General features: G+C 34.9%; 1 protein-coding gene across 1 annotated transcript in view; it reads left to right on the top strand.

The window, feature by feature from the left end:
• The window catches only part of LOC132747200 (insulin-like growth factor 1 receptor), a 29,188-nt gene extending 15,720 nt beyond the window's left edge, over nt 1–13,468 (top strand). Inside the window, exons 15-20 of the mRNA XM_060736532.1 lie at nt 539–749; nt 2,093–2,225; nt 4,280–4,439; nt 5,103–5,232; nt 8,527–8,661; nt 11,160–13,468. Of these exons, the coding sequence (XP_060592515.1) occupies nt 539–749; nt 2,093–2,225; nt 4,280–4,439; nt 5,103–5,232; nt 8,527–8,661; nt 11,160–11,796 (1,406 nt within the window). The 3' untranslated portion in view covers nt 11,797–13,468. The remainder of the gene's footprint in view (nt 1–538; nt 750–2,092; nt 2,226–4,279; nt 4,440–5,102; nt 5,233–8,526; nt 8,662–11,159) is intronic.
• Nucleotides 13,469–16,675: the final 3,207 nt, after the last annotated feature.

The following is a 16,675-nucleotide window of genomic DNA, read 5'->3' as shown; positions in this document are numbered from 1 at the left end:
GAGTGAGGTAGCTATCCAGCTAGCTGACTGAAGGTCAGTGGTTTTACTCAGATGCCTGAGGTGCCTTATAATGAATAAAGGGACATCTTAGGGTTTCTCCCATCAGTTAAAATGGAATTGTGAATTTAACAAGGTGATCAACAGTTTGACAAGGGCATGGGAGTGAACACCTGTGTCGCTTACATCATTCGGCCTCTTATGATATCTAATTACCTTAAATTGTGTACTTATTAAAACGCTGCAAAATATAATATTGTTGATCTAATTTTAAATATTTGTTTATTGGTTATTCTCAGTTACCTCCCTGGCAGTCCTATTTATAGTTACAAATTCTATGAATTTAAATAGAAAATTAAAGTAGCATGCAGACGGTGTTGATATTGTGTGGTAAATCTTTGAAGATATTGTGTGGTAAATCTTTGAAGATCATTGGAAATCATCTTAGTAACTCAATCGGAAAAATGACTGAGTACTCCAGTATTAGTTTCGGTATTTGTTGCTATCCCTAAAAAGATGTTCCAACATTTCTATTTTTCAGTTTATGAACCAGATGAGTGGGAAGTTAAGAGAGACAATGTCCAGTTGATAAAAGATCTGGGTCAAGGTTCATTTGGTATGGTGTACATGGGCTTGGTTAAGAACCTAGTGTCGGGCAGCGATGATATAATTAAAGTAGCAGTGAAAACGACCAATGAAAACAGCACGGATCATGATCGATACCAATTTTTACAGGAGGCATCCATTATGAAGTACGTATTCTTATTGACGCGCTAGTGTACCTTTGTATTTGATTAAGATTTAATGTCCGTCCCCTCAACTTAATAGGTAAACCATTCATTAAACCAGGGCTTGCTGTTTCCCATCTTGGGTGGGGTCAAATTTCTGCATGACAATAAATCTCTTACAAGTCTGTTATTTGGGGAGAAAATAGAAATTAGAAGTCACTGGTTAGTTATCAAGGAAAGACGGTTTAATGGACCGACTATTGAAATATCACTAAAATTATGTTGAAATCGGAGTAGATTCGGAGCAAAGAAAGGTCGAGGTTTTATAACATGCCATCTTTTCTTAAACTGTTTAATGCTCCTGTCATTTAAATGAAACAGTTGGGGCGTCTGGCCAAGTGGTAAAGGTCATTTGATTCAAACCTCTTGCCCCTCACTGCTTTAGGTTTGAGCCAGGCCAGCCTGTTTTGATTCATTAATGTGAGAAAACTATCCTCACTGATTGTCAGTGGTGCTAATCAGGTTAGGTCTTCCTTTATCAGTAAAGCTGGAAAGTTGTTATATGAAAAAAAGAATTTAACAGTGAAAAGAACTTTTGTGTTTTGTTTATACCACTGAATAAGCCATATCAGGAAAAAAAAGAAAGAAAAAAAAGAGACTATAAAATGTAATTATTTGACTGTTTAAGGTAATTATTTCTCTAGATTATATTTAGATTAATGCACAGTCATGGTTTGTTTAGTGAATCATTTTGTGTTTCATTGGGAGTCAGAAAATGATCACAGGGGAGGTAATTATAATGTTTGACATAATTTTGTTTTAAGATAAGTTGTCCCCCTTAGTTTAATATTTTGACATAACCTATTGAATTTTCTTAAATGCTGGTTGCATTTTGGAATTGTTTGCCATTTGAGTTTTTTGGGTTATCAAGATGAAAATAACTTCTTCAGCCAACAGTATAAAGCCTGGTCAGACACAAGGCTGGTAAAATCTCTGAAAATTTTACTTGTCCACCGACAAGTAACTTGACAAGTAACTTAAAAATTTTACTTATCCGTCTTCAAGGTTCACTTGTCTGTATTCAAAAGATGACCAATATACAAAGACAATGTGGGACCACATAATATTAGTAAGACCAACCTGTACGTAAATTTTTATTACTTCTGCATTAGTTTTCTAATCATAAGCTTCCGTTTGTTTATTAGGAAAAATGTATTTTGCGGGCTTAGGTCTAGCTATTAACAGATGGCAAAGGCTAATCACTTTTTTGTTTCAGCAAGGTAATGCTTTATTTCAGATTTCGTTTAAGAGTGATAAAATTCATAGGAAAGTAAGGTAACTTGTTATATGTTTTTTTGCTATTTCAGACAGTTTAGTTGTCATCATGTAGTGAAGCTTATAGGTGTGGTATCACAGGGTCAGCCCGCATATGTGTTGATGGAACTGATGTTAAACGGTGATCTCAAACATTTCCTTAGATTACATCGTCCGGATGAGGAGGTGAATATTCTCTATTACTGTGTCTTTAATATAAATCTTCCCTCTTACTGTGTCTTTGAATATAAATCTTCCCTCTTACTGTGTCTTTGAATATAAATCTTCTCTATTACTGTTTCTTTAAATATAAATCTTCACTCTTACTGTGTCTTTAAATATAAATATTTTCTCTTACTGTGTCTTTAATATAAATCTTCTCTCTTACTGTGTCTTTAATATAAATCTTCTCTCTTACTGTGTCTTTAAATATAAATCTTCACTCTTTCTGTGTCTTTAATATAAATCTTCACTCTTACTGTGTCTTTAACCCTTTCACTGCCATAGGGACGGCTTAAGCCGTCCCTTTTATTTTCGGCGTATTTGCCATATGGACGGCTTTAGCCGTTTCTATAATAATAATAGTAATAATAATAAATTAATAATAATAATAATAAAAATAATAATAAATATAAAGAAAATTATACCATTGACAATTATTATTATTATATCAACAGATTTGGAAACATATATAATTATTATAATACATATAACAAATAATAATAATTATATTTATTAATAATATAATAATTTCTTAGAAAATCCTCTGGCAAATAGGTGAACAATAAAACAATAACCCTCTGGCAGCTAAAGGGTTAAATATAAATCTTTTCTCTTACTGTGTCTTTAATATAAATCTTCTCTATTACTGTGTCTTTAATATAAATCTTCTCTATTACTGTGTCTTTAATATAAATCTTCTCTATTACTGTGTCTTTAATATAAATCTTCTCTCTTACTGTGTCTTTAATATAAATCTTCCCTCGTACTTTGTCTTTAATATAAATCTTTTCTCTTACTGTGTCTTTAATATAAATATTCTCTCTTACTCTGTCTTTAAAGATAAATTTTCCCTCTTACTCTGTCTTTAAAGATAAATCTTCCCTCTTACTCTGTCTTTAAAGATAAATCTTCTCTCTTACTGTGTTTTTAAAATATAATATTAGATATTGATTGTTTAGGGCTGACTTAGAAGTCAGACTTGGGAGTGGTGCTATCTATTTCTTTTATTATATTGCACTCTAATACAAGATAAACCATACATACATCTTTCTCTTTGATCTGAAGCTTGACGTTCTGCCCGGTGGCATATCTGGTTTTAAGACGAGTTGACACTTAACTTGTATAAACACCTTCAAACAAATACAGTCCGACCCCGGTTATTCGACAACCCTTTATTCGAATACCGGGCATTATCCGAAGTAGATCGGCGGTCCTGTTTTTATCTCTATATAAAACAATATAAATACGAGCGTATTATTCGAAATGCATTATCCGAATACCTCCTATTTTTCGAAGTAAAATTTCGGTCCCGATTATAAAATTATGAAAGAATTTCACACCTATTATTCGAAGCCAGCCTAATTATTATTCGAAACCAGACTAATTGGCGCAGATCCACTCGCTGACCAGTCGACTTGTGAAAAATATCAACAGTCATGCTTGTAATTAGACAATCATGATAATAACTCTTTGTGTGTTCTTTAATCAACTTTGATTACCGAAAATGAATAGCTATGCACCGTGTCCGATTTTGTTAAAGATAACAGCAATAATTTTTATACAGTCCGTATATGTGAATTTGTCAAAACATGCAAAACATTTTTTTCATTAATTGCAACGCTACATGAGAGCCTTAATTTATCCTAATCGAAAACACCAGAGTTTAGCTGTAAATACCGTAGTGACGACACGGCTATTATCAAGGCTTTGAGCGAAACGAAACGATACATAATGTAAAATAAAATGCAAGTATTTATGTCTTTAATGTCAATACAATAATTTTTAATTCTTAAATATTTATTTTTCTCAATTGATTAGAGGAAGCAAGTGTGTTATAAACGGTAGTTTTGCGATGATTGGTCAAAGTGGAGTAGTTTTCGTCTATCACAATATTTCGATTTCGATTATTCAAACCCATCGATTATTCGAAGTAAATATTCAGTCCCAGGCACTTCGAATAAACGGGGTTGGACTGTAGTGTGATTGACATTACTAAACAGTAACTCATTATTTTACAGGAAAACGATGGACGTCAGCCGCCAACATTAAAACAAATTCTACAGATGGCTGGGGAGATTGCCGATGGTATGGCGTACTTAGCTGATAAAAAATTTGTACATAGAGATCTGGCAGCTAGAAACTGTATGGTAGGGGAGGATATGACTGTAAAAATAGGAGGTGAGGTTATTCATTACCATTGATTGTTCCTGATTAATTTTTCAGATTTATGTACATTAGAGATTAATTGTTCCTGATTAATGTACATGAAATATCAATTGTTCCTTATTTATGCACATGAAAGATTTATTGTTTTTAACAAATGTACATGAAAAATCAATTGTTCCTGATTAATATACATAAAAGGTCAATTGTTCCAGATTTATTAACATCAGAGGTCAATTGTTCCTGATTTATTTACATAGAAGATCAGTTGTTCCTGATTGATGTACATGAAAGATCAATACATAAAAGAGCAATTGTTCCTGATTAATGTACATGACTGGTTGATAATGTACATAAAAGAGCAATTGTTCCTGATAAATGTTCATGAAAATTCAATGGTTCCAGATTGCTGTACATGAAAGATAATGAATTATTTGTATGGAAAATAAAATGAAACATTATCTACAAGTTTAAAGTAGGGTATGTGGTTTTAGTGTAAATGCATTGATTATGTAGTCAAGATCATTTTTGTTATCCATATTTTGCCCTCTGTTATGATTGTTTTACCAGCCGTTGTGAATCTTCATTTCCTTATTCATCTGTGCCTCTATTTTTGGCATATGAAATAAACTTAATAAATTTATACGCATTAAAATGTTGTTTTTGTTCTAAATTTAGATTTTGGAATGACTCGTGACATTTACGAGACAGATTATTATAGAAAGGGAAGTCGCGGGTTGTTACCTGTAAGATGGATGCCACCAGAATCTCTCAAAGACGGAGTGTTCACCAGCTTAACAGATGTCTGGTAAGTCTCTTACTCTATTTGTTTGTTTGTTTGTTTCATTTTACGCCTTTTCCCAACAGTATTTCAGTCATATAGGCGGGTAGTTTCCTAACCATCGTTCCTGGAGAGTTACACCAGTACTAGACTACCTTCCTCCGCGCCTCTTGCTCTATTCATATGTTGTAATCTTTAGCTGTATCTAAAAAAGAAGACTATGTAGATTGACGGCTAATATATCACAAATATTGTCTTAAAATTGCTGTAAAAACCAGAAAAACAAACAGATTTAATCTTAATGTTTTAAACAAGAAATTCATATTAAGGGTTGGCAGCAAAACTGCAGTAACATATATGAAATAAAGAAGGACTTAAATCAGTTAACAACATGAAAACATTGCTCTCGTTTTGCTTGAGACATATGAGCTGCATCATGACAAAACCAACATACAGTCGACTCCACTTATAACGAACTCGCTTATAACGAATTATCGTTAATAGCGAACTAAATCTGACATCCCCGGCCGATTCCTTCTTTATTTTATATTAAATCACATCGCTTAATACGTACTCGCTTATAGCGAATTTTCGGCTATAACGAACCATTTTTCAAGGCCCCAAATGACGGAAAACATTTAAATTTCCTCGGTTATAACAAACTGTTATAATTGAAATATCGGGATGCGCTCGATTAGGATCAGTACACGAATAACACTATCCGATAATTAAACAATCGAATGATTGCACAGGTTAGTTATGGCTTCAGGGAATAAAGATTTTGAAAAATGTTCTCACAACATAATTTCCTACTTGTTACGGAAAATTTGTATTTCACACCCTCAGTTGATTGATGTAAATGCCCAATAATTGCCAAGTAATCGATTTTTTTGTGTTTGCAATATTAACCAAACGATAATAAACAAATAGCAAAAGAAAACAAATGGTAAGAACTTCATAGACAATACATGAATAAATTTATGTACCATGTACATAATATATGCTCAATAAAATGACCTGTATTAAATAACCATTAAATAACCGCTGCAGTAAACTACCTGTTACACAGGTAACCAGTGAAGAGTATGGCTTTTTCATGGCAAATTTCCCCATCCAAACAAGTCAGAAAATTGTTGCTACTTCGCTTTTAGCGAACTTCGGATATAACGAACGATATTTTAATGTCCCATTGAGTTCGTTATAACCGGAGTCGACTGTAATGGGTTTGCGACCAGCATGGATCCAGACCAGCCTGCACATCTGCGCAGTCTGATCCAGATCAATGCTGCTGTACTTGTAAAAGAGTTGGTAAGCGAACAGCATGGATCCTGATCAGACTGCGCGGGTGCGCAAGCTGGTCTGAATCCATGCTGGTCACAAACCCATTATGTTGGTTTTGTCGTGACGCGGCTCATATGCTTTCTTATTAATATTTGTAGATTATAAGAATCTTACACTAGTTGCCGGTACAGATTGGAATATCTAGCTCGAGGGTAACTGTTTACAGTGGTAACGAGGCTCTGCCGAGTTTCCGCTAGACAGTTACCAAGAACTAGATATTCCCGTCTGTACCAACAGCCGGTGTTTGATTCTTTTTCTTGCATATTACATGTCAATCATTTTTGGAACAGAAATTATGAAAACTGATATTCTCATTATGCACTTTTTTCTGATAGTAGCGTATGAACATACATCTTCATTCATAACAGAAAAATGACTTCATCCTAAGAACGCAATTCATTCATAAAAGGCGCGCGGCACGCGACTTTTCTTACATGGGGGGGTGTAATACAGGGTTTTCTAGCACCGGTGTTAACGGTAGATAATCCTGTCTGATATGCAAGAAATATATATATACAATATTGTATTATTCCCATACAAAAATGATTAAAAAGACAATGTCTACATTTTGGATTGTTTTGTCACTGAAGTTTAAGGAGTGAAATGTATTAGGGTGATGGCCTACTAGCTAAGGTGTCTGACTGCCTGGCGACCCAAGGATTATTGTTTGCATCACTTCTTGGTTCACAACCATGTTTCTTTCATTTGACATTACAACTGGTCAGTCAGTCACAGGAAGGACGCTGGAGTGTAGCTCAATGAAACTTCAAGCACAACTGATCTTTTTTAGCTCACCTGTCACAAAGTGACAGGGTGAGCTTTTGTGATCGCTTTTTGTCAAGCGTTATGTTCAAATAAAAGCCCTGGGGTCAAAATTGGCCCCGCCCCAGGGGGTCATTGATTTTCCCTATATGCATATAGTAAAAACTTAAAAAATCTTCTTTTAAAGAACCCAAAGAGCTAGAGCTAAGATATTTAGCATGAAACATGTTCTAATGGGTGTCTACAAAGTTTGTTCAAATAAAAGCTCTGGGGTCAAAATTGGCCCCGCCCCGGGGGTCATTGATTTTCCTTATATGTGTATGGCAAAAACTTAAAAATCTTCTTTGAAAAAAACCAAAAAGTTAGAGTTTAGATATTAAGCATGAAACATCTTCTAGTGAGTGTCTACCAAGTTTGTTTAAATAAAAGCCCTGGGGGTCAAAACTGGCCCCGCTCCAGGGGGTCATTGATTTTCCCTATATGCATATTGTAAAAACTTAAAAAATCTTCTTTTAAAGAACCCAAAGAGATAGAGCTAAGATATATTAGCATGAAACATGTTCTAATGGGTGTCTACAAAGTTTGTTCAAATAAAAGCCCTGGGGTCAAAATTGGCCCTCCCCGGGGGTCATTGATTTTCCTTATATGTGTATGGCAAAAACTTAAAAATCTTCTTTGAAAAAACCCAAATAGCTAGAGTTTAGATATTAAGAATGAAACATCTTCTAGTAAGTGTCTACAAAGTTTGTTCAAATAAAAGCCCTGGGGTTAAAACAGGCCCCGCCCCAGAGGTGTCATTGTTTTTAACTATATGTGTATAGTAAAAACTTAAAAAAATTTCTTTTAAAAAACCCAATGAGCTAGAGGTTAGATTTTAAGCAGGAAACATCTTTTTGTTGTAGTCTTCCAAGTTTGTCCAAATAAAAGCCCTTGGGTTAAAATCGGCCCTGCCAAAGGGGGGGGGGGGGGGGGGGTGGGGCGGAGGTCATTGTTTTTCATTACATGTGTGTAGTAAAAACTTAACATCATGAAAACATCTTCTAATAGGTGTCTTCCAAGTTTGCTCAAATAAAAGCCCTGGGGTTAAACTGGCCCCGCTCCGGGGGCCTATATATAGGTGAGCGACCTCAGGGCCATCATGGCCCTCTTGTATCTTATTATTAAAGTAATCATAATACTCAAAGTATATATATATATTTGTTGTTGTTTTTTTTTCAGGTCATACGGAGTTGTGCTTTGGGAGATGGCAACATTAGCCGCCCAGCCTTACCAAGGCTTATCTAATGAACAGGTTTTAAAATATGTGGGCTCTGGCAAAATTATGGATGCCCCAGAGGGATGTCCTACTAAATTGTAAGTTGATTGAAATGTTTGGGATATCAGTATAGCAATGTGTGACACAGGTATAGCAATGTGTGACACAGGTATAGGAATGTGTGACACAGGTATAGCAATGTGTGACACAGGTATAGCAATGTGTGACACAGGTATAGCAATGTGTGACACAGGTATAGCAATGTGTGACACAGGTATAGCAATGTGTGTGATACCAGTATAGCAATGTGTGACACAGGTATAGCAATGTGTGACACAGGTATAGCAATGTGTGACACAGGTATAGCATTGTTTGTGACACCGGTATAGCAATGTATGACACAGGTATAGTAATGTGTGACACAGGTATAGCAATGTGTGACACAGGTATAGCAATGTGTGACACAGGTATAGCAATGTTTGTGACACAGGTATAGTAATGTGTGATGCAGGTATAGTAATGTGTGACACAGGTATAGAATGTGTGACACAGGTATAGTAATGTGTGACACAGGTAAGTAATGTGTGACACAGGTATAGTAATGTGTGACACAGGTATAGTAATGTGTGACACAGGTATAGCAATGTGTGACACAGGTATAGCAATGTGTGACACAGGTATAGCAATGTTTGTGACACAGGTATAGTAATGTGTGACACAGGTATAGTAATGTGTGACACAGGTATAGGAATGTGTGACACAGGTATGAGAAATGTTTGTGTGACACAGGTATAGCAATGTGTGACACAGGTATAGTAATGTGTGACACAGGTATAGTAATGTGTGACACAGGTATAGCAATGTGTGACACAGGTATAGTAATGTGTGACACAGGTATAGTAATTTGTGACACAGGTATAGTAATGTGTGACACAGGTATAGCAATGTGTGACACAGGTATGGTAATGTGTGACACAGGTATGGCAATGTGTGACACAGGTATAGCAATGTGTGACACAGGTATAGCAATGTGTGACACAGGTATAGCAATGTGTGACACAGGTATAGCAATGTGTGACACAGGTATAGCAATGTTTGTGACACAGGTATATCAATGTGTGACACAGGTATAGTAATGTGTGACACAGGTATAGTAATGTGTGACACAGGTATAGTAATGTGTGACACAGGTATAGTAATGTGTGACACAGGTATAGCAATGTGTGACACAGGTATAGCAATGTTTGTGACACAGGTATCATCAATGTGTGACACAGGTATAGTAATGTGTGACACAGGTATAGTAATGTGTGACACAGGTATAGTAATGTTTGTGACACAGGTATAGTAATGTGTGACACAGGTATAGTAATGTGTGACACAGGTATAGCAATGTGTGACACAGGTATAGTAATGTGTGACACAGGTATAGCAATGTGTGACACTGGTATAGCAATGTGTGACACAGGTATAGGAATGTGTGACACAGGTATAGTAATGTGTGACACAGGTATAGTAATGTTTGTGACACAGGTATAGCAATGTGTGACACAGGTATAGTAATGTGTGACACAGGTATAGTAATGTGTGACACAGGTATAGTAATGTGTGACACAGGTATAGTAATGTGTGACACAGGTATAGTAATGTTTGTGACACAGGTATAGCAATGTGTGACACAGGTATAGTAATGTGTGACACAGGTATAGTAATGTGTGACACAGGTATAGTAATGTGTGACACAGGTATAGTAATGTTTGTGACACAGGTATAGTAATGTGTGACACAGGTATAGTAATGTGTGACACAGGTATAGCAATGTGTGACACAGGTATAGCAATGTGTGACACAGGTATAGTAATGTGTGACACAGGTATAGTAATGTGTGACACAGGTATAGTAATGTGTGACACAGGTATAGTAATGTGTGACACAGGTATAGGAATGTGTGACACAGGTATAGCAATGTGTGACACAGGTATAGCAATGTGTGACACAGGTATAGTAATGTGTGACACAGGTATAGTAATGTGTGACACAGGTATAGTAATGTGTGACACAGGTATAGTAATGTGTGACACAGGTATAGTAATGTGTGACACAGGTATAGCAATGTGTGACACAGGTATAGCAATGTGTGACACAGGTATAGTAATGTGTGACACAGGTATAGTAATGTTTGTGACACCGGTAAAGTAATGTTTGTGATACGGGTATACCTATGCATGTGATACTGGTAAAGCAATGTATTGGGAGAGCAGTCAAACAATGTGTGATACTGGTATAGCAATGCTTGAAATACTGGTAAAGCAATGTATGTGATACCAGTCAAGCAATGTTTGGGATACTGGTAAAGCAAGGCTAATGTAGGAATGATGATAGCATAAAATAACATGTTATGATGATTTTGTTTGTTTCATTTTAGCAAAATTTCAGTAATAACTAGAAATCTTACTTCAAAACTTTTCTTGGTTGATTAGATCAGATAATAGACACAAGACTAACAGGACATTATGATTATTTCTGTATCTTAATTAATTTTAAATTGATCCTTTTGCTGTTGTCTTAAGCTTTATTCTGTTATTTTATTTCTCAGATACGATTTGATGGTAAAGTGTTGGAGATACAGACCAAAACAAAGACCGACATTCAAAGAAATCATTGAACTGTTATTACCGGACTTAGATCCGAGTTTCAGAGACTGCTCGTATTTCTTCAGTGAAGAAAGTGCGAAGTACGAGGAGGTGAAGCACACGACCGGAGCCTCACACAATCATCACAGTCATGACGATGATAATTTTGATTCCATTGATAAAGACGATGAAGACGATATGCAAAGGCCTATGAATGATTACGTTGACGAAGCAAATCTACCGATGTTAGGTGTCGGTGCCTCAAATGGGCACGATTTAGAATTGCAGGATATTTGTAGTGATATTGGAACGTACCCACATCTTAGTTCTTGTAGCTCCCATAACAGAAATAATGACTGTTCTGGGGAGATTTGTGATTGTAATATGTTCAGAGAGCATGCGGGGGCAGCTGGGCAGTCTCTTGTAGATATATATAAACGTAATAACTGTCCAAGTCCTAATTCTAGTGCTAAAGGTGGCTCAAGTGATGGTAGTAAAGAAAGTAGTAAAAGTTCGAGCAGCAGTTACGCGCATATGAATGGACTGAGTGTGGCTAACGGGCATGTACCGTTACACTTACAGCGGACTACTCCGTGCTAGCATAAGTACCCTCTCTCATAAAGGCACGGATTGGAGATTACAGTAGATGGTTAATATGAAGGAGCCCGGTGATAAAGGAAATTGAAATTACTTGATTTCAAGCAAGTTTGAAGATGTCTTTCATAGGTTGAATTTGCGAAATTGAAGCAAACACGTTCAGCTTGGAGAGGCTGGAGAATATGAAGTACTGGCAAACTACGGACAGAGTATGTTTGAAAATGTCCTCATATTTACTTGTTTACTAACTTACAACACACACATAGGAGTATACTTATAATGTCCTCACATTTATTTTATTTTTACAAACTTACGACATACATGAATTCATGGAACAAATGCCAGATACGCTGTATGAATGGGATCTGTTTTAAGAAAAAATCTATTTTTAAACCATAATGGAATCTAGTTCAGTACCCATACAGCTTCAGTTTCAAGACAACATGTGTTACTGTGTTGTTTCTGTTCAATGTTATATGCATATGGTTGAGATGTGTTCAGGTCAACACTGTGTATACATATAAGTCACGTGTTGTGTTGATTACAAAATGTATGTGAATCACACGTGTTGCAGTAAATATTCAAAGCCAATAGTGTTTATACATATAAGTCACATGTGTTGTGTTGATTACAAAACGTATTTGAATCGTACGTGTTGCAGTAAATATTCAAAGCCAATACTGTGTATTCATAAAAGTCACGCGTGTTGTGTTGACTACAAAACGTATGTGAATCGCACATGTTGCAGTAAATATTCAAAGCCAATACTGTGTATACATATAAGTCACATGTGTTGTGTTGATAAAACTTAGTGTATGTAAATCACGCGTGTTGCTGTGACATTACAGGCCGCTTAATTAATGAACTTACGCTTATCGTGATAAAATTTCTAAGCTGAAATAATGCGCGTAAATCATTCTTTACCTATCAGGAAAAGTGCAGTTTCTTATGTGGGGAAAACAAATCTTTGTGGACAATACGGATATGGTGGTGTCTAGTGAGAGGGGAGGTAATTGAGAAAAATATAAACAGTCGTGGACTGGTCGTGTTTCCATAATGTGATAGTCTGACAATCTCTCCATTGTTTAATTTGTCATTTCTCGACATCTATATTGTCAACAAACAATAAGTTAAATTAATAATTATAAATAGTTGTTATGCATACTTATATTCATAAAAAAAGTTGAATTTTTCTTTGAAATTTTAAGATATTTATTTGTGCGTGTGTGTTTTTCTTGGTTGATGGAAAGAAGATATGTTTGTTGTATTAATGGATCAATTGAATAGATGTGAAAATGATTCTTCTAGTCATGGAACTTTTGAGTGAAATTATATTAAAATCTGAAAATTTGATTTTTTCAGGAATTGAAAATTAAGGAAAACAGGTTGAGTGACTGTGATGTTATGTTATATTTATGATAAAAGATACCCTTTAAAGCTTTATGCCTTTATATTGGTGTCTGATTTTCTTTACTTCTACCTGCTAGAAAGTACCCTGTCACTAACAGAATGAAAACTTGTAGAGGTAGGGATATTTCAAAGAGAATTCAATGCTTGAAATTAATTATGTTTGTTTGTGTATTTTCTGAAATGTTTGTGATACAGTTTAAGAAATATTTATCAAGATTTTACATTAAGATCAAAGCACACAGGTAAATCGGTTAAACAAAAACAATGACTCTTCCCCCCAGGTCTTTATCATATAAATAGATAAGAAACAATTACATTTCTTAATTTGAATTTGTGTTTAAGTCCAGGGCCGTTTTGTTACAATTTTACAATTCATTGAAATATACAGGAGTTATAAAAGCTTCCCCATAGACCTACATATACTGCCTTGATGATTGTTAGTTTTTTGCCGGAATTCAAGAATCACAGTAAAAATTTTAAATTTCTTTTATAAATCATGGTGAATTTGAATTTTGTTATATGCTTCACCCTTAACCTGCTAAATTTGTGTAATGGATTTACCCAGCTTTAAATTTGGAACAGTCCATTTAAAGGAACTCCACTGAGGTCCAATAGCCTAAAATAATAAATTTTGAAATTTTTTCTTAAATCAACTAAGTACACTTAAATTTGAAATCAAGCAATAGATGATATATAAATATACATGGTATTAAATTAATAATCAATTTTTATGCGATTTTTAGCCGATTGGAAAGCGTTCGAACGGTTTTCATTTTTGGGGCCAATTTTCACAATAAAATTAATTATTTCTAGGAAACAGAGTGAATGAATGAATGATCTGAAAATTTGTACATGAGATATTGGACCAGTCATGCATCTACTTATACAAAAATCATGAAAAAAAATTTTTTTAATCTCTTCATGTCAAAAAAACTCAATGGAGTCCCTTTAAAGGTTTTAGAGATTTTAATTATGGAAATAAACAAAATTTGAACTTCCAGAAGTATTGAGCCTTGTCAGGCTGCATGGTAGTGCAGGCTGGCCTGGCTCTATACTGGGTGGCAAAGGTTTATTACCAAAATACACCAGAAGATTCGATTTCAAGAAAAAGAAATAGGCAGGCATCATTTTTTTATCATACGAAAATTTTCCCAGCATGCACAGGGTTTAAAAAAACTTATTTATTCTAAACAAGATTACCTCAAGTTTGTCAGAAGTATTGAAAGTAAAATTACTTAATCTATACAGTATACAACAAGATTGCATTTGAGAAAAATGCTATGCCACCGCATTAATACAACACTAAATAGTAGTGTAGGAACAGATTTTTTTTGTTTCTATACAATTTTGAAGATTGTCATAATGCATAGATCCCTGACCTATCTTATTCTTATTATCAGATTAGTGGTTTAATCTGTTGTTAACTCAATAAAAGATCAGAGTAGGAATATATTAATGCACTCGAGTCTAGTGAATTTGGTGGTGAATGTCATATTTCACACAGCCTAAATTTCATGACTACATCAAAAGGACAACACAGTAAGACACTTTGTGAAAATCTAGGTCAGCTGAAATCAAAGTTCACTTTACATCTTAATCTGTGCACATGTTTCAAATTTCATAGCTGTACATCAAAGGACAAGAAAGTAGGTCACATCATCAAAATCTTGGTCACCTGATATCAAAGCTCAATTTTACAACTAAAACTGTGCACATGGTCAAAATTTCATTGCTGTACATCAAAGGACAAGAAGGACCCAAGGGTTTAATTCAAAACAATCTTGATACAGGTCCACCAAACAACATTTCAAGTCAAATATCTAAGCTGTAGCTTTCTCCCATTCAGAAAACATTTGTTTTATTTTCTGTTTTTACTATGTGTACATAATGAGAATCACTGCCCCCCGGGCAGGGCCAATTTTGACACCAGGGGAAAAATTTGAACAACTTTGGTAGAGGGCCTATAGATGATATTATATAGCAAACATCAAAGCTCTATGCCTTGTACCTTCAGACAAAAATATTTTTTATTTTTCAACTTTATGTAAATCAATCATGATATATGACCCCCCTGGGCGGAACCAATTTTGACCCAGGGCTATAATTTGAACAATCTTGGTAAAGGTTCACTTCGCAAAGTCTCATGCTATATATTTAACTCTAGCCTTTGTCAATTCAGAGAAGAAGATTTTTTCAATTCAGAGAAGAAGATTTTTCAAGTTTTTACTTTATACATATAAGGAAAAATATTGCCTCTGGGGCAGGGCAATTTTAACACTAGGGGCATAATTAAAACAACTTTAGTAGAGGACCCATAGATGATATTATATACCAAATATCAAAGCTCTAAGCCTGTGTACCGTCAGAAAAGAGGATTTTTTAATTTTTTTACTATATGTACATAGTAACAATTAATGACCCCTGGGGGTATGGGCCAATTTTGACCCAGGGCTATAATTTGTACAATCTTGCTAGAGGTTCACTCACTACATAATGATTCATGCAAAATGCATTTGTATCTTAACTCTAGTCTTTGTAAATTTAAAGAAGATGATTTTTTAAGTTTTACTATATACATATAAGGAAAACCTATGACCCCTGGGGCGGGGCTAATTTTGACACTAGAGGCAAAATTTGGACAACTTTGGTAGAGTTCCTATAGATGATATCATTTAACAAATATTAAAGCTCTAAGCCTTGTACCTTCTGACAAGATTTTTTACTATATATATATATATATATATATATATATATATATTATATATATATATATATATATATATATATATATATATATATATTGAAAATCAATGACCCCCGGGGCGGGGCAATTTTGACCCAGGGCTATAATTTGAACAATCTTGCTAGAAGTTCACTTTACAATGTTTAATGAAAAATATCTAACCTCTAGCATTTGTCAATTGCTAGAAGAAATATTTTTTTAATTTTTACTATATACATATTGGGAAAACCAATGACCCCCACGGGCGGGGCCGATTTTGACCCAAGGGCTATAATTTGAACAATCTGGGTAGAGGTCTACCAGACAATGCCTTATGCAAAATATCTAAGCTCTAGGCCTTTTGGTTCTTTACAAGAAGGTATTTTAAGTTTTTACTATATGTACATATTGTGAAATCAATGACCCCCGGGGCGGGGCCGATTTTGACCCCAGGGCTATAATTTGAACAATCTTGGTAGAGGTCTACCAGACAATGCCTTATGCAAAATATCTAAGCTCTAGGCCTTTTGGGTCTTTACAAGAAGATTTTTAAAATTTATTCTTATAATTCCTTTTGGTTGCCATGGCAACCAGATTTCTGCATGGAATGAAATTCTTTCAACAACTTTGGAAGCCCATCACCCAAGGAACAATCCTGCCAAGTTTGGCTGAAATTGGACTAGTGGTTTTTCACAAGAAGATTTTTTAAGTTCACTATATAATCTATATAACACACACACACACAAACAA

The sequence above is a fragment of the Ruditapes philippinarum genome, unplaced genomic scaffold, assembly GCF_026571515.1.
Source record: "Ruditapes philippinarum isolate M1 unplaced genomic scaffold, ASM2657151v2 ctg613_1_1_1_1, whole genome shotgun sequence".
Lineage (NCBI taxonomy): Eukaryota > Metazoa > Mollusca > Bivalvia > Venerida > Veneridae > Ruditapes > Ruditapes philippinarum.
The sequence above is the reverse complement of the archived record's forward strand: the minus strand, read 5'-3'. Positions and strand labels throughout refer to the sequence as shown.